Raw genomic sequence first — 19,449 nt, 5'->3', positions numbered from 1 at the left:
AATCCCTCAGTCTCTTGATGACTCACCTCGTCTCTCTCTCTCGAACCCAAGCGAGACCTGACCTGAGCCTCTCAAACTCTTGGTCCAAACCCTAATCCCTAATCCCCCAGTTGCTCTCTCGACCACTCCCTTAGTCTCTCTCTCTCTTGAACTCGAGCGAGGTTTTGAGCCTCTCTAACTCTTCGAAGAATCAAATCGTTCAACCCATTCGATTTCATTTCATGTCAAATCGATTCGATTCACATTAGTCGAACAATTGCTGCAGTACTGCTGGTGAGTACGAGCTCGGAGCTTCAATTGTTTGGATTAGAAGCTTTGGATTGTTGAGTTGAGGTTCGAGACTTCGATCTACCCAATTTTAGCAATTCGATCTTGGATATGTTATATATTATCTTGAGATTTACCAATTTGTTATGGGTTTTAAACTTTTAATGGTTTTTCTTTTGTGCTTGGAGGAGCAGGAGCACCGAGGACTAAGTTTGATGTTTGAGGGAGAAGAAGGCAAAGTCAAATCAATTGAAGGACTAAGTTTGTGGCTCTCGATGGTGGAACTCTGAATTGTAAGAAAGACTATTCAATTGAAGGTATAATTCGATATATGCATAATTCTCTGTTTGAATTGTCATGACTATGTGTTGTTCTCTTTGTAAGAGCTTTTATTTGAATAAGAGAGTAAGAGTTGCAAAGCATTTTAAATGGAATATAGATGAATTAGAAAATGGCAACCCAAGACTCATTTACAATTTTACATGCACCACAGCATTCACAATTTCATTCTGATGATGAGATGAACTGTAAGTGATGAACTGAAGTTGATGTGAGAGACTGTGAGTTATACGTTATCTGGTTGTTTTACATTTGCTTATGGTTTCGGCCTTTAAATTCATATAATGGTTTTTGTCCATTTACCCCATTTCTAGAGATTTTTTTCCACTTATCCCATTAAGTTTTTTTAATTCCCTTTTACCCAATACACTCTAAGGGAGTCTTCCCTAATACCCATTAAGATTTTTTTATTTAATTTTTTTTAATACCATTTTACCCCTCACCCCTTTGTCATTTAGAGAGAGAGAGAGAGAGAGAGAGAGAGAGAGAGAGAGAGAGAGAGAGAGAGAATGGAAGAGAGAGAAACCATAGGAGACTTCGCCAGAGCCCGTCACTGGCCACCAGAATCCGGTCACCTGTCACCAGCGGCCGCCCATCGGACCTTTCAGAAAACCTTACCGGAAATGTTTATTACCCCAATAGACATCTATTGCCCACCAATAAAGGGGCAATAGACCTCTATTGTCCACCAATAGACCTCTATTGCCCCCCAATAGACGACTATCAGCCATGTATTGCCCCCCAATAGAAGTCTATTGCCCCTCCATAGGACTTTCAGTCGCCAGAATAATAACTAATCTTCCAAGATTTAAACAAATAAAACTTTGATTAAAGAAAAAAAAATTAGAATATTACATCAATTCAAAACGTCTATTGCCCCCCAATAGACCCTTAACACACTTCTTTTGGCCCAATAAAACCTTTTTTTTCCTTCATTTTTTCTTCCATTCTAGGCCTTCTGCCCCATTTTACCAAAAAAAGGGGGGAAAAAGCTAGAACAGAGGAACCCCCATTTCGTCATCGTAATCACCATGAACATGGTCCTCACCATACTCACCCTCGAATGTAAATCAAGCCCAATAATCCCATTCTCATCCTCATCAGACTCGGATCCAAACCCAACGAGCCTCACACAGCTCTCAAATGGCTCCACCCTACCTACAGAAGACGTCGCCTCACCGGATTCTGACCCGGAAACCCTCTTTCCCATGAAGAAGTCATCTTCATCAGGATCATCAAAACAATTCCTAAAATCTAACCCTAACCCTAAACTCAAATCCAGATGCAACCCATCATCCATGTCGCAATTCCCCTCCACAACCCCAAAATCGGAGTCGCCGAAGACCAAAACGGAACGGGCCGTTACCTGAGACTGCTCGATGCGCTGGTGGAACAGATCCATGACAAAATTGACCTGGTTCTCACGGTCCGACGACAAGTCGTCGGTGTTGGAAATGGAATTGGGTTCCAAAACGACGTTGTCGCGGTTCCGCTCGGCGTGGATTGTGGAATGGTACTAGGAAAAGATGTCATCTTCGCCGTCAAAATCTTCGTTGTCTTCTTCGTGGACGGTGACGAACTGGGCTGGCGGGAAATCAGGATCGGAGGAGATGTAGAGGTCGAAGTCGTTGGAGGACCAGTAGGAGAGGGATTCGAAGGCTTGTTTATAAGAGAGAGAGAGAGAGAGAGAGAGTGTGTGTGTGTGTGTTGCTCGTGTCGGAGAGATAGAGGAGCATGGCATTGATGTCTTTTTCCAATTAGGCTGAGGGAAAAAATGTCATTTTACTTCAAATATTGTAAGTCGGAATAAAAATCTTTTGCTGGGGTAAGTGGGATAACTTTGGCTCATTTTAGGGCTTTTGATCAAGGACACTTCATATAAGTTATTTGATTGTTTTTCATTTGCTTTCAGTTTTTCAGTTGCTGACAGGTTTGGGATTTTAAATTTTCATTTGGGTCGTAGCTGAAAGTTGGACCAATCTTAAACTTGGTTGGAGGCCCGCCCAACCAATAACGAGAAGTTGGTATACCGACTTTTGTGGCCGGTAATGGTACTTCATTTTGTGTACCAATAAGCTCTGGTACGGTAGGTGGTTTTGGGCTTGAAGGTCCGGTACCGTACCGAACCCAGCCCTACTCTTAGTAAGTGTCACCAAACATTTATTTTTTTAGTGAAACTGAATGAGAGAATTATGTTGCTGGGAAATTCGTGTGTTTAATATATCTTATATAATTAAGTCAGTTATTGAGGGAATTGTTAAATTTTTTAACTACCGTATATGCCCTCACATAATATAGATATTAATAAATAAATTATTTCTATATGAGGATAAGATAGTCAATTGACTATATCAATTTCAAAATATTGCAATATCTCCCATGAAAAAATGAGAAACTTTTGTAACTTTTTTTAATTTAAAAATAAAAGTCAATTGACATGTGCGGAGCACATGTTAAAAGGCAGGTTAGTGGTAATTTATAAAGTATTTTCAATAAAATTTAATTTTAAATAAATGAAATTTTTTTATTTATTTAAAGAGGATAAAAGGATTTCACTCCTACCTCCATGATGACTCGAACCCAAAATCTAGATGCTAAGTAGTGGGTGCTCTAAATACTGAGTTAACACCACTTTATCAACAAATGAAAATTTTCATATTTGAATTGAATATTTGGTTAACAAAATCAGGAGACTTGTTATCTGAATCCCAGACACATGCCAAATATCAATATTTCTCCTTTTGACTTTAAAATAGAAAGAACTTCATATATTATAGAAGAGGGTGAAGTTCTAGAAAGAAATCCCATGTTCTCATATTCTTTGTGCCTATATACATTAATTATATTTTCCTATGCACATGATTAATGCATAGCATTTAGCTCAAGCTTAATTCTAGTGCAGAATCATATTTTCGGTCTAATCTGCATTCCCACATACCTCGATCGAACATTTTTTTTATATTTTTATATATATTGTATCGAGCTATGTACCGACCATTGACAAGTAACCTACTCTATCGAGTTTTATTTACCTACTTATTCAATCTTTTACTCAGTTATGTTTAATTATTTTTGAATTTAAATCAAATAATAGAGAATAATGAGCTAAAATTCATTTAAACTGTTAAATACCTCCTTAGTCTTCACCATTAAATTTAAATCTAACTGAGTAAATTCTTTGATTCAGTGAATTCTTTGATTTAGTGAACAAGACCTCTTGCTTTTAATCATATATATTAATATGTGCGACAATGTATATGGAGTGCGTCGCACAGTTTTGTTTTCGGTCACTTGACCTCGGGATGATATAATTAGATTTTTATAGAAATTAGTATATCGATGAGATCCATAACACTGTTTTAGGGTCACATTGGTCAAGGATTAGAGTCTTTAGATGCAGCTAATTAGCAGATTCTGTAGACATGCATGAATGTTATTGGGACTTCCCACTCCACGAATCTGCAGATGTACGTGTATATGCATGAATATAATTTACTATATACTAATTCTCAGTCACTGTTCATCAGCTTATGAACGGCTCAAGCTGAGCCTTTTCTGGTTAATTACTAATTTAGGGTTTACATGATTAGAACAAATATTTTTATTAGGAATTAATGCTTCAGTTTTAATTCGACTCCCACAGTACGTTGCATGAAGCTAATCCTATATCATTACAGTGTATCGGTTTAAACTAGAACACTTTCTTAAATGGATTGGGGTTTGATTAATTGTACGTATAACCAATCCATCATGTCTAGCAGACTAGGATAAGAGTGCAGAGACCTAGATCCAGTGTTAGGCAGCCTTTAATTAATCACTCAATCAAGTTCTCTATGATCTTGTTCGGCATATCTTATATTATGTGAAATGTTGGTTATTTTATAAGTTAAATAGGAAAAGTTGTTTGGTGATATTTAATAAAATAATTTATTTCAAAAGTTATACTATTAAGTTGCGGCTTATAAAAATTAGTAAAAATTTAGTTTTCATAAGGTAAAAGTTACATCTACTTATCGTTAGCATTTCAGCTATAAGAACTACTAATAGGTAGTGAGACCTAAGAAATGAAATGTTGTTATTCTTTGTTAACCGTTCTCGATGCATGATCATTTCATTCTTGACACATTTTCAATTTTATGTATCATGACTTGCTTAACATGTCGATGAGTTATATTGAGTGACGATGAAAAAGGTGATTGAGTGTTGGCCTGGTAATTTTCAATCCAAAACTTAAATATTGAGACACTCATATTAATTATGTATATTAGTTTATATATATTGGGGAGTGAAATTAACACTCTATTTTTTATAATCCACACTCCCATTAGATTTTTTAAATATTACCTTCATCAACACATGATGCTTTTATTACCAAAATATCATAGTTTTCTAGAGATAAAAAAAATATATATATAATAAAAAATAAAAATTAAGGAGTGTGGAATATAAAAAGTAGAATGCAAATTTTACTATCCAATTTATTATGTAAGATCCTATAAATCAAAATGTCGCTTCTATTCACCATTATGTAAACTTTTATATTCGATCTCTTCTATGTTAGATGGTAACATGGGCTACATAATTGTTAACTTTTACATATGAATGAGATCTCACCCAACCAAATTTGTACAAAAAGTGAGTGTGAAAAGAAATTTTCAATCCTTGTAGAACAATCTACGTCTTAAGAAAACTAGAAAAAGTGCTAGTTATTGGTGAAACATTTAGCTTTGATGATATAGTGCATTATGGGTTTACAATTGTCTTTCATGTACACACACACATACATATATAAATATATATATATATATATATATATATATATATATATATATCAATTTCATGTATATGCCCTACCATTTCATGCCTTTGCCTCTTTGGCTAACCAAATATAGAACCTATCTAGCTGTTTCAAGATGCCTCCATGTGAAGTAGATGCTATTGCTTTGATATCATGGAGACCTAAAAAGACATTTCTATTCATAACTAGAAATAATGCTGGCACGTACTATTTGAAAAATATCTGGCTGTCTTGGTGCCTTCTACTTGGGAAAGATATTCCAAGAACTTGAGATCTCGATCAATAAGTTTTGTTGTAGCTTAGCTAACTCGATCCATTTCAACAACACAATTCATTAGAGATTAGTGTACCCTTTTTTTTTTCTTGTGGAAAATTAATAGGTAGAAAAAGTTGAAGCACATGATTAAGAGCTTTTGAGTGGGAAATCAAAAGTTATTAAGTCTCTATCTTAGCTCCTTGCGTTATAATATAATGCATGGTGGCGAAGTAACCTAGAACAAATTGTTGACCTCGAACCATTATTGATCTAAATATACACCTACATTGAACCACTGACAAGCTCAACTACTAAAAGAATAATATTTAGTGAACTGCTTGATCCGTAGAAGAATTAGACTCAGTCACCAAATTCAAAAAGCCATGTCCTTAATCAATATTGACCCTTCACTTATACTTAATAATTAACGAGTAGTTTTCAGAACTTAAGCTTGCCTTTTAGAATGACGGTTTGTGTGTGGTGAGTGAAATTCACATTTTCTATTTTACAATTTACACTTTATATTTTTTTTTAATATCTTAATATTATATTATGGACTATAAAATGAGGAGCGTGAATTTCACTTATTAAATGAATTCAAAGTCTGTATCAATCCTAATAATTAGGTCATCAATTTCCTTAAGTGGAGGCAAAGTTGGTGAGATTCTCAAAGTTATCCTTTTTTTTTTTTTTGCACAATCACTTAATTGATCAAAATCTATAATAAAAAAAAACAACAAGAAGATTAAAGAAATAAGTATTGCAATTGGAGAATACAAGTTTGTACGAAGAAATTTTTGATAATGGAGCTCTCAAGTATTACTCATATAATAAATTAATAATAGCAACACAAAGTAATTTTTCTTTGGTAAGAGAATGACGTTGGTCTTTGCTGGAAGCTATTTTGAAGTCGCATGTATTTTTCTTAGGCCTGGGATCGGTTCTGAAAACGTCATATTTTGCCGGAACCGGAACCAGAACCAGAACCGTTAATCTTGTTTCGGTTCAGTTACCATGTTATTTATATTAGGAACCATTCGAGAACCGAACCATTTAGTTCGGTTCGGGTTTGACCTGTTTTCGGTTCCTGTACCTAACAACAAGATGAAAGAATATTACAGTTTCCCAGCTACACAAGACTGCAGCACAGCTCATATAAACTCAATCAACTGATGAACTTCAATAGTTCAATGTTCCATCTCCAGAAAGTACAGACGCTTATATACTAATATACCTAGAAAAGGGACGAGATTGAAAGTTTTTGCATCAACCAAAACCGAAAAATTGAAAGAGAAATTAACTTGAACGAAAAATCAAACTGCCTTACAATGTTGGGTTCTTGCATCGAAATCTTCACCAGCAGAGAAAGAAGGCAGCAAACAGAAACAGAGAGCTCGAGGGAGGCCTTGTTGTTTCGAAGTGGGGGAGAGTGAAAATGGGATGATAGGCTCGAGAGGGGGAAAGAGGATTTCGATTTGGGACTTGAGATTTATGATTTCGAAGCACAGAGCCACAGATAAAATGGGATGATTTAAGTTTTGCATTTTTGAATTGAGGAAGGACAATTTTGACTTCGAAAGCTGGGTCTGGAATTGGGGATGAACTCAGGAGGACCGAGAGAGGAAGTGAGGAACTGAGGTTTGACTGTTTGAGGTCGTGTTTGATCGAAGTCTTGGAACATTAGGTCGAGACGTCAAGTTAATGAAACAGGCCTGGGCTTAGGGCAATAAGGCTTGAATTAGTTGAATTATGGGCTTTTATTTGTGGTAGGTCTGCATATCTCGGTTCCTGCGGTTCTTATATGTTCACAAACAAGAGAACCGGAATCGAACTGATGACATGAAAACGGTTCGGCTCTTGAAAAATGACATGTTAATAATACTAAAACCTGAACTGAACCGCTGGTTCCAGTTCAATTAGGTCCGGTTCCACCGGTTCTCGGTGCTAAAGTCTCAAGCCTAATTTTTCTGCTCTGCATGCAACTTCAAAATGGTGTATGGTTGCCCTTACTCTCGTTAAAATTTGATTTTTCAAAAATAGAAAAACTTCCTTAGGTTATTATTAAGCCTTGAATAACACACCTCACAGTCTTATTTACCTACTTATGTAACTTTTGTTGAATTTAAATTTAATGAAGGAGAATAAATATTTTCTTATTATTATCTACCCTGTGATTTATATCTAATGACAATTGAGTATACCTGAGTAGGAAATGTACTGAGCAAGTGAATATGATTAATAGAGCTGAATCCCTCTAATGACCATCTTTTGTTTTGGATAATTTAAAACTAGAAAAAACACATCAATTAATGGGTGTGAATAATTAATTAAATGGATGTGAGAAAATTTATTAAGAAAAAAGTTGAGAATTACTACAAATAGTGGGAAGTTTTTCATCGGTGAAATACACCGTGAAAAGTGTTTGCACACAAGTGAAATTATCATATATACTATTATTAAGAGAAGAGGCTTTGTTAGCCAAAACAGAAAAAATGTACCATAATAACCCTGAATTATTAAAAAACTTTAACACTCATAAAACAGATAGGGGTAAAATAGTCTATTTATAAAATAAACAGAAAATAAAAAATATATGTAAAAGTAAGAAGCAGATAAGTACGGAAAAAAAACCACAAACTTCTACAAAAAACTACCGATAAAAAAAAACTACCCACTCTTTATTTTAAAAATATATCAATTTTCACACAGTATGGGGCCCGTCTAGTTTTACATAACAAAACCTATTATCTTAAATAGAGTGTATAGATAAAGCTAGAAGTTGATTACGTATTAATTTATTTAACAAGAGAAAATAAACTTTTTATTTTGGTAATAATAAATATAAAAACCGATCCGTATTATTCTCGATGGGAAGACAGGAGGCCCGGAAATTCCGGTGAATGGCGTCAGAGTAACTGATAAATAACGGTAAACTGCGGAAGGAATCCGGCAGAATCCGACACGTGTTTCTCAACAAGGGTAAAGAAAAAGGACCTTCCGTCACCGACAAACAAACACGTCACATGGAGTGGTCACAGGGGCCCCACTCAAGCTTTTTAAGTAATTTTGGTTGGTGGGCACATGAGAAACTGTAAAGGGTTTCCGTGTATTTTTGACTTGTCCTTCAAGAAGACAAGAGCCAGGACTTGTGGGACACCACCCCTACACGGGGGAGACTTTGAGGCTTTCCTTCCGCTTTCCTTCCGCGGCTCCATCGATGGACATGATTAGACATTATAATTATCCTACAGTAGAATGAGGTTTGTACTGTTTATTTAATTGTGTCGGGGCTCTTTCGTCCTTTCATTTTTTAGAACATGTAAAATAATGTGCAGTTGTATATGTAATTTTGAAATCTGGCTAAGGTACCAGATTTTGGATCGTGTAAAACAATGTCTAATGTATATAACGCATTTATATAATGTGCCTAATGTTTGTAAATTCAATACTGTCAAATTGAATAATGTCGATAATATATCCGCAGCATCGCGCGGGCAATGTCGCTAGTTATAGAAGGAATTTCAATAGTATTTAAGGTCTCTTAAGCTTTATGAAACGGTAATTTCTTTGCCAATACTTCAATTGAAGAAAATGATTCCTTTTCCTTTACATCCCAAACATGAGAATGATTGAATTTCTTTTTTTATTGTTTCAATTCCGCAAATTAAATCAAATGTAAGAGATAAAGCTAAAAATACCCTAGGGTTTGGTATAGTATTGTAATGGGTGAAGCGTATAATGAGGCACAAAATACTGGTAGGGGTTGAAATTTCTCATAATCACAAATCACAATGACTTCATCATTTTACATGTTTTTAGAATGATGTTTTTTTATCCAATTCGCTTTAAATTAGAGTTTTGTATTTATGTATTTATTGTCAAACCTTCAAGATAATGTCACACCTGATCTAAACATCTACATCTCTGTTGTTTGCATTAATTGTATGTGTATATGTTAACTTCTAAACACGGTAGCCTTATAGGCTTTACCTTCAGTCATATTTATAGAGGAGTAGGTCACCCAATATCACTTCTAATGTTCCCAATCAAATTCAAAGTAATACAAAAGGGGTGGAGGAAAAGAAAAGTAAAACCAATATTCTATAAATGAAAAAGGGAAAGAAAAAAAAAAAAAAGGAAGAAGAAAGAAATGTGGAATTGACAGGGTCGGATCCGGACCGACCGCGCGGGCCCATGCCATCAGTCGCAAGGGCACAGAAATCACAAAACACACGCTTCTATCATACACCTTCGACATGGACGAATCACAGCCGCACTTTCGAAACCACGTGTTCGAAAACCACTGGCTGCATCATTTTCCCACTCACATTTCAATATAAATAGGGCGAAACGCACACGAAGGCAGCCGGCTATAGTTTGTTGTTCGATCACATTCACTTTCGAACCACAAAGCATCAGACATGTCACCGGAAAATGAGCAACAGTCGCCGGCCGGATTAAACTACGACGAGACGAAGCTGACCCTGGGATTGCCTGGCTCTGGCTCTAAACGTGGCTTCTCGGAGACCGCCGTCATCGGTCTCAATCTTGGGAGCTCATGCTCGTCGTCAACAACTGTTGATGATGAGGTGAAAACTCATAGACCTCCAGCCAAGTAAGATTTTGATCCAACTAAAATAGCTTTGTTGCATCATCTACGTGAAACTTTGAAATGGGAATAATTTAAATTTTTGTGAATGAATATTTCAGGGCACAAGTGGTGGGGTGGCCGCCTGTGAGAGGGTCTAGGAGGAACTTGATGACGAGCTGCAAGTATGTGAAGGTTGCAGTAGATGGAGCTCCGTACTTGCGCAAAATGGATCTTGAGATGTGCAAGAGCTATCAGCAGCTTTTGGGGGCTCTAGAGGATTTGTTCTCCTTCTTGACCATACGTATGTATCTGAATCTTATTTCTATCTGTGTATTTTTGTTACTTGGTTCAAACCCAAACCCATATATGTCACAGTTTTCGTCTCAGATGTTAATGGTGGTTTTTATTACTGATGCTGCAGGTAATGATACGAATGAGAGAAAGCTTATGGACCTTGCTAATGGAGTGGAATATGTACCTACTTATGAGGACAGAGATGGAGATTGGATGCTTGTTGGAGATGTACCATGGAAGTAAGATTTCGAATATTTAGTAACCATTTTATTGTCCGATTTATGTTGTCAGACCGTGAATCCGGATTGTGCGTTCAAAATAGCCTCACCTCATTGACAGTGCTAATTCACAGACGGACAACATAAATGAACATGAATTTTCTTGTTCATGCTTTTGACTAGATTGTGCATAGGTGCTTAACACTAACCCTTTTTCGGCTTTGAACAGTATGTTCGTGGAGTCATGCAAGCGCCTAAGGTTGATGAAAAGCTCAGAGGCGATTGGATTAGCTCCGAGAACACCTTCAAAATGCACAAGCAGCAGCTGAAAGACAAAGCCTTCTATAGTTCTATGCTAATCGAATGATCAATATATGCATGTACAGAGGCTTTTCTTCTTGATTAAAGAGTTTTAGTTAGGAAGACTAGTTGACATGAATAAGAGTTTGGTCTGTAATTATCTACGAGTTGCATTTCAATGCACTTGATGTTGTAGGCTTCTTCTCCCGTTTTTTGGTTTATCACACTTCATGTTTTACTTGGACACACAATACTACATTACTGCACTATATAAATCTTTATAATTCTTTCTGCATATCGTGTTTTCTATGTGGTTTCAGTTGCCATATTATTCTCGAGTTTATTTTCCAATGTTCTTTTCTGTGAAAAACCATCTAAATGCAATCATAAACCAGGCTAATGGGAACAGATGACTCATATTTTATATGTTTGACGACAGGAATAATTGAGTTCGTGTCTCCAAATTTCTTCTAGAAAAAACTTGAGGACTTGAGAACCATAAACCCAAAAGAAATGAAGGGCAATTATTCCCTTCACAATCCTTTCTGTTTCCAACATCATGTAGAATGTTAGAATTTCTTGGTTAATTGTCAAGTCTTCAAATCAAACCAGTTTCCATCATCTTCCTACGCTAATGATGACTTTAAGAATTTCTGGTTTAGGAGATTGAGGGTGATGCCTTGGGAGTTATTGATGCATTGAGTGATGAAGAAGTTGATTTTGGTGCCTTGATGTGCCTTAATGGTAAATATAAAGCTTCTTCTTCAAAGTTTTTGAGTCTAGTTTCTGGTAGATCTCACCATGGTCGAAGTTTGTAAGGCTGTTTGGGCTTGTTTGTTTTTGTTTGTTGGATTTATTTTTTTGGGCCTGTTTTGGGTGTTTTGCTTGTAATATAGTTCTTGTTGAATAAAAATCCTTCCATCATCAAAAAAACATTTGAGTCTGTTTTAGGGAAACGATATTTGAGAGAGAATTGTTGTGTATTTTCATTGACAATAGGTGCTTCTTTATATAGAGGATTACAATGCATAGAATCTGAATCATACAAGGAAAGATAATCATATATTGAATAGGAACTATAAGATTCTCCGAGATTATCTCATTAAACCCTATTACCACTAGGTCAAGTAACCTAGAGTTTGGGCCAGACACACAAATAGGGATTTACTTGAACACTCTCACTTGTGTCACCCAAACGTAGTGCTCCTCTCGTTGCCTCATTAAAAACCTTGCCGAGTAACAAAAACTCAGTGGGACAAAAATAACCTCGGTCGAAGGGGAAAAAGAGCACAACACACCCTTCACGTTTCGAGACCATACATGTAGACATCTCCCCTTGATGTCTGCATCTCCCCCTGACTACTACGGTTATTGGAGTTCGGATAACTTCCGCAAACGATGCTACCAACATGTTTCTCGAAAGTGGAATTTAGGCAATGACTTAGTGAGCAAGTCTACCACACCGTCCCCAGATTGAACCTAGTTCACTTTGATTTTGAGGAGAGTCTGTTGTTACTGATTATGCTTGGCGTTGTCGCTTTTGATGTAATCTTGCTTCATTTGTTCAAAACAAGCAGCATAATCCTAAATGCTCGTAGGCTCATCTGTGGTAGACTTCAAACCGTAATTATTCGAACATGTGTAATTATGGATCCAATCCATATACATTTACAAACCACTTCATGAAAAGCAATAATCTCTGCATTGTTCAAAGATATAGCGACTAGGGTCTGTTTTGTAGACCTCCAAGATATCATGGTCTTTACCCATGGTGAACACTGAACCAGTTTGGGAATGACCTTTGTGTGAGTCAGAGAGATACCCAATATAAGCAAAACCTTCCAAAACACATGTCATTTTGGGATGGGGATAGTGGACGCAGGCTAGTGTTGGCGGCGTTCCTGGTGTGTGATGGGTCTGAATCCATCGTCTCTCTGTAGAGATAGAACAAGCCCATATCAATCGTACATCTCAAGTATCGAAAGATATATTTTACACCAATCCAATGGCATCGCGTTGGCGCAAAGCTATATCTAGCTAACAAGTTCAGAACATATGAGATGTCCAGTCTTGTGCATTGGGGTAAGTATAATAATACGCCTATTGTACTTAAGTAAAACACTTCTGCCTCTAGCCATGGTTCTAAAAATCGGTCTAGGCGCTGGGCGTGGCCTCACCGTCCCGATTAGAGGCTAGTCGATCCTTCTGGGCGTTCGGCTTCTAGGCGGGTGCTTAGGTGGCATTAGGATGCATTAGGCGGCATTAGGAGGCATTAGGCGGGCTGGGCGCTAGGCGCGGAGCGCTGGACGGATTGACTCAACTCTCCACCACCTCCAGTTTCAGCTCCACCAACCTCTCCTCCTCCCATTACTTCTCCTCCTCGTATTCTAAATCACTTCCATACTTCTGCTTCTTCCTCTTTTTGTAAGGTTTTCTTTTGGATTTCTCCATTGGATAGTTAATTAGCTTCTGATGCAATCAGATCTCGAAGCCCAACTCAGAGTTTGGCTTTTCCAGAAAATCGGAATCTGACCTGGATAAGTTTTCAAAAGGGTCAGATTTACTAGCGCAGGCGTCGGCGAGAAAGGTGGTCCAACGGGGAATTGGTTATGGTGCGAGTGAGGGTTGGGTGTGGGAGTGTAGTGGGGCGAAAGAAGAGGAGAAAGAAAGACTGGTTTACCATTGGAACGAGCACTTGGTTCTGGGTTTAGCCTCTTCGATTAATAGGCTCTACCTTTTTCTTTCCATAAATTTAGATTCTTGCGTTTCTGGGTTTACTCTATCTGTATGTTTCTGGGTTTGTGGGGTTTAGATTCATAACTATTTACCTTTTCCTATATTACTTTTTTTGCTTCTTTTGTGGGTTTTGTCTTCTTTCATCCTTTTCTTGTTATTTCTTATGTTTAGAATTTCAAACTTTGTCAGTTTGTAAACCCAAAGTACTCGGTGTTGCAGAGGACTAGGTAGACGTGTGTCATTTGTTCAAATTGAACTATAGAAGTCATTTGATGAATCAACTGATATAGCTAGCAAACCCACATAAAATTGAGATTTTTTTTTTCTAATAATAGGAATGAATGTTAAATTCTTAAACAATTTTTTCTCTATTGATTATTTTTACTATTTCCAATTGATTATTAGAATTTATATAATTATATTTCATAAAAATAATTAAAAAAATAAAAACCGCCTAGTCCCCACCTAGGCCCCTAGGCGCTAGTCCTTGGCTCACCGCCCGACTAGCGCCTAGCGTTTTTTAGAACCTTGCCTCTAGCACATCTTCGTCATCATCCTTTGGACGAAGAATATCCTTTTCAGGATCAAGACTACTGACGATCAAGGGGGTGCTTGAAGGCTTGACCTTGTCAAAATGCCTAAGCATCTATCAACACGATGCTCAAGTTCCAAACCAAGACATAATCGTGTTCTCCCAAAATCCTTCATCTCAAACTCGAATTTCAAGTATTCAGCGGTTTCTCTTAACTCCTTAAGGGCTTCTAATGAAGATCATGTCCAACATGAACCGCGATAGAATCCGAAACTTGTTATGGAAACGCGTGGGCATATCTCTTCCCAATCAAGTAGTCACTTTAGTGAGCGTTTCAACCTTATTGTAAACGTGCTACGTGGTCTAGAGCCACTTGACTTGGGTAAATGAAGTTCATCATAAACCTTCATGTATATTTCGTATCCAGATCCCCATAGAGATACGTAGTGACCACATTTGTAAGTTGCATGATCAATTATTCGGAAACTACCAAACTGATAGGGTAGTGGAGTGCAATTACATCCATTACAAGAGAATATGTCTCATCGTAGTCGATTCCCGGGCGTTTTATGAGAAGCCTTGTGTCATAAGGCTATATTACCATCTCTTTTTCTCACTACGCTTTCTAACGAAGACCCATTAGTTAACAGGTTTTATGTTAGGAGGTGTTGGCATCATTAGCTCAAAAACCTTTCTCTTCGTTTGAGAATCCATCTTAACCTGGATCGCACCTTTCCATTTAGGCCAAATTTCTCTACATTGGCATTCATTCATCAACAAAGTGTGGTTCGATGTCATCAGACTCAACAAACTCATGCGCAACTACATCATCAATTATGATGGAGTTTCTATCCCACGTCTCATGTACACTAGAGTAAGTTTCATAGAGCACTATATTCTCTGGAATAGTTTCTGACGTTGAGGCGTCCCCCAACGATAACCATAACCCGGAAGATTCTCATGAGACGGATTTTGAGTGTCGATGATCCAAGGATTAGATTGTTCCAAAGCATCCTTCGAACCCACGGGCCTCCCACGCATCCTAGCTGGGGCCATGGCTTGTAACGCTAGAGTGTCACTCTCTTTGGCCCTGGCACCATGCCTACCTCCGTGTAGGATGGCACTACATCCTCTCGTAGGTATGTACTTCTTTACAAGCATATTTGCAGCAGATGTGTGATCTCGTCACTTTTATAGGGATTGAGATGAGACATAGTGGGGACAGACCATGACAATTCCTGTCGTTCGTGCTGAACATATGTGTTCTGATCTCCCCCTAATGATGGGAAGACTATCTCATCAAAGTGACATCCTCAAATCTAGCGGTAAGGAGATCGCCTAGCAAGGGCATTTAGTGGCGGACCGTTGTTGAAATCTCAAATCCAACGTAGTTGCCCATTCGTCTGTAAGAACCTGTCATAGGGCGCTGTGGCGATGCAATTGACACATAAATGGCACACTCAAATATGCATAAGTACGATACTTGTACTCAATCACTAGCTGTAACGCAGAGGTAGATTGAGTGGCAGTGGGTCGTAGACAAATTAGCATTGCTGCATGCTATATTGCATCACCCCAAGCGGATATAAGGAGATTGGTGCTCATTACCAATGTCTGGACTACCTTCGTAGTCATTTTCGGGAGACCATTTAGGTGTGTTCATGGGAATATAATGTCCAATATCAGTCCCAATGCAATACCATCGAAAGTCTTTGATGTAAACTCTCTAGCATCGTCAAGTCCAATTGACGAAATAGGATGATCCGGGGAGTGACCCCGTTGTTGTATGATATGTGCTAGGAGTGTAGCATAAGCAGCATTTACAAGTGGACAATGGCACAGCACGTGAGCGTGTTTGCGTGTCAACCAACATCATAAGATATTTAAACGTCCGTAGGTTGGTTGAATCAGTCCACATAATCCCCATGGATTCTATGTAGGAACAGAATGAGTATTTTCATATCTTTTGCATAGGACCGTCTCAGTCCTAATTTCTCTAAGGAACGGGCTTTGTAAAACGAGCGAGAGGCTTTAGCAATAACCAATGAGGATTTTGGTTGGACCTGAGCGTTTGAAACGCTATTTGAAGCAAGTTGGTGATTGCAGCATCACCTGGGGTGCCATCACCATGATGGACACCATCCATGGCGTCATAGATAGGGACTGCGCCAACCCTAGGCTGGTGGTGGACGGAGGCGGTGCCCTAGGTAGCAGCGTCGGTCACACTTAGTTCAGGAATCAACTTTTGATTCATGCTTCGTTTCGCTTCAGAGAAATGATGTCCATGTGAAGTCTTTAGTAGACGGATCATCATATCATGACCAGGATGACCTATCCTATCATGACAAAGTCAATATGTGTCTAAATCCATGAGATCTTCTCTCATAAATTTATTGGATTTAAAAGCTAGAATAGTGACATAGAGTCCACTAGAGAGACACATAAACTTCTCTAAGATGCGTTTTTGTTCGCAATCATTAGAGGTATTGCAAAGGAACTCATTTTCGTTCTCTACATGAGTTTTTGCATGAAATCCGTTGTCTATTCATATGTGCGATTTTCCCTAAGAGCGTAGAGAGTTTTTGTGACAGTAATCAAGATGGCATTTGGCAAGGGGAACTTGAGCTATTCCATGTCCTCGAATTAATACTAATGGCCCAGCCATCGTAGTCACAAAGTCATATGCTCATAATCGAAATTGAGTCATAATGAAAAGAACTCGAAATTTTATTCATAAACCAATGGAGTTACATAATTGTCTCTTTGACCAAAGAAAATCTAATCCAAAATGCTAGCTAATGCAAAAAAATGGTAGTCGTCTAACTTCTTTCGATAATTCCAAAATAAATGTGATCAGGTGAGTAAAGAGATGTTGGTGGAGCAAGGCTCGCTTAAGTACCACTAATCTAAGAACCTTCCTAGACATCACACTTACTTTGGGATGAACCTACTGACGCGCTCAAAGCAAGCGCGCAATTTAACCCTGAAAATATCGTTAGTAGTATAAGCAAATAGGGATCGTTCTATTCCGGGGATTGAGGGTACACTTGTAATTATGAAACAAATAAAGAAAAGTATTATTTACAAAAATAAAATAAAGAATATAAATATATACAATTGTATAAACAAATAAAGAATTAAAATAATAAAGTATTATTTACAAAATAAAATAAAGAATAAATATATACAAGTAAACACAAATAAGGGGGGATTAGGATTCTTAAAATTAAAATTAAAATAAATAAAATAAAGAAAACGTAAAAACATATATACAAGGGTGGAACACAAGGAACAAAGATCAAAATCAATTCCATGTAATCAAATTCGATTCAAACCCTATAATTGTTCTTCCAAGTCATGAGAGAGGAGTTGATCATGTGAAACATTCGAAAGCAAATGATTTCCCATATTTTACTTTTCAATGCTAATTAACCTAAGCGAAAGCACCTAGATTAATCCTATCAAACATGCAATCAAACCCTAGAAAGCTAGTCAATCATGACATGTTCAACGCATTAGACATAGAGAAAGGCTATCAACTCAAGTGTACAACTTAGTTATGGAAAAGTCCACCTAATTGCAATCCTCTTCAATTAAATTCGATTCTTGTCCAGAACCTTTACTACTTTTGATTCAAGTTTACACAAAACGAAAAGTCGATTTCATGTTCTTAAACCTAGCTCCAATTACATGCAAATCCTATAAGTGTCGACCCAAATAAGATAAACATATAAAAGTTTTCTGTCAAGCAAATTCAATCGAACAAACTCACATAAGCAACTTAGAATCACAATTATAGAATTCGAAAACTTTATTTAAACATAGAAATTGGGCTTAAACTTTGCCCTAAACATTATTGTTAACTAGAAACAAGTTCATAGGAAATCAAACAAGGAAACCAAAAAGGTTACAAGGAAAAGGAACGAATTACACCGTGAGTGGAGATGGAGATGGAGAGCTAGATGGTTGGATCTTGAATCTTGGAAGCAAGCCTTCAAGGTGGATGATGGAGGATATGATCTTCACGGCTCCTTCTTCTTCTTCCTCTCCTTGCTTGAAAACGCAGAACTTTGCAACTAGAGAATGGAGAAGGAAAATGGAAAGGAAATGGAGAGATAAAGAAGATGAGATGGATGAAGGAATTGGTTTAGGAAAATGGAAAGGAAATGGAGAGACAAAGAAGATGGAATGGATGAAGGAATATGTGGGAAAATGAAAACTAAGGAAAATGGAGAGGAAATGGTGAGACAAAGAAGATGAGATGGATGAAGGAATTGTGTTTTGGAATGGTGACTAAGGAAAATGGAGAGGAAATGGTGAGACAAAGAAGATGAGATGGATGAAGGAATTGGTGTATTGGTCTCTATTTATAGGCTTCCAAGCAACACTATTTGGCCTTTAAACAAATCATAATGGGTTAGGTTTGAGCACTTAAACACTTGGTGGATTTGTTAGGTGAGAGCACTTAAACACTTAGTGGATTTATTAGGTGAGATCACTTTCTCTTCCTTTATTCCTTTAATTTTTATCTCCACTATGAACTCAGTTTTAGCCTTTGACTTCTTCATATGAAATGTTCCACTATGAGTGTAGATCATTGTGGTAAAATTTCAGAATGTATTGCCATGTGGTTGGGCCGGAAATGCTGCTGGACCTCTTACAGGTCCAGTTTTCCGGTTTTGCTTCTGTAGAAAATTGGGCTGATTGTTTGAAGGCCTTCCACTCATATTTTTCTCTGGCACTCTTCATAAGAAATAATCCTTTGGGTGTCTAGAATGGATCTGGAAGGTTTCAGCTCATTTGAAGTTCATTTGGTCAGGCGGCCGCTCCTTCTTCTTTGCTTGGCTCTGATTCTCCTAGCCGGAGTAAGAAAATATTAAAGGTTGACTTTTTAGTGCATTTTCATTCTTCTCCATCATTTCTAGGTAATTATGGACCTAACGCTCATTTCACCTTCATTTACTCCAATGTACCTAAAAATAGAAATTGAATTAAAATCGATTCAGTTAAGGAATTAACTAAGCAAAATGTGAGGAATTAACTATTAAAATATCACATTAAAATGCTCCTATCACCTACTTTGAAGAAAGACTAAACCATTGGCATCTACTACAAAAA

General features: G+C 37.4%; 1 protein-coding gene across 1 annotated transcript; it reads left to right on the top strand.

The window, feature by feature from the left end:
- Nucleotides 1-10,031: 10,031 nt before the first annotated feature.
- On the top strand, nucleotides 10,032-11,358 carry LOC112188016 (auxin-responsive protein IAA17). Its single transcript, XM_024327024.2, has 4 exons — nucleotides 10,032-10,275; nucleotides 10,371-10,552; nucleotides 10,673-10,784; nucleotides 10,993-11,358. The coding sequence occupies exons 1-4, from the start codon at nucleotides 10,082-10,084 to the stop codon at nucleotides 11,090-11,092; spliced, it is 588 nt and encodes a 195-aa protein (XP_024182792.1). The 5' UTR covers nucleotides 10,032-10,081; the 3' UTR covers nucleotides 11,093-11,358.
- The last annotated feature ends 8,091 nt before the right edge of the window (nucleotides 11,359-19,449 follow it).

The sequence above is a fragment of the Rosa chinensis genome, chromosome 2 (assembly GCF_002994745.2).
Source record: "Rosa chinensis cultivar Old Blush chromosome 2, RchiOBHm-V2, whole genome shotgun sequence".
Classification (NCBI taxonomy): domain Eukaryota; kingdom Viridiplantae; phylum Streptophyta; class Magnoliopsida; order Rosales; family Rosaceae; genus Rosa; species Rosa chinensis.
This window is presented reverse-complemented; position numbering and strand designations above follow the sequence as displayed.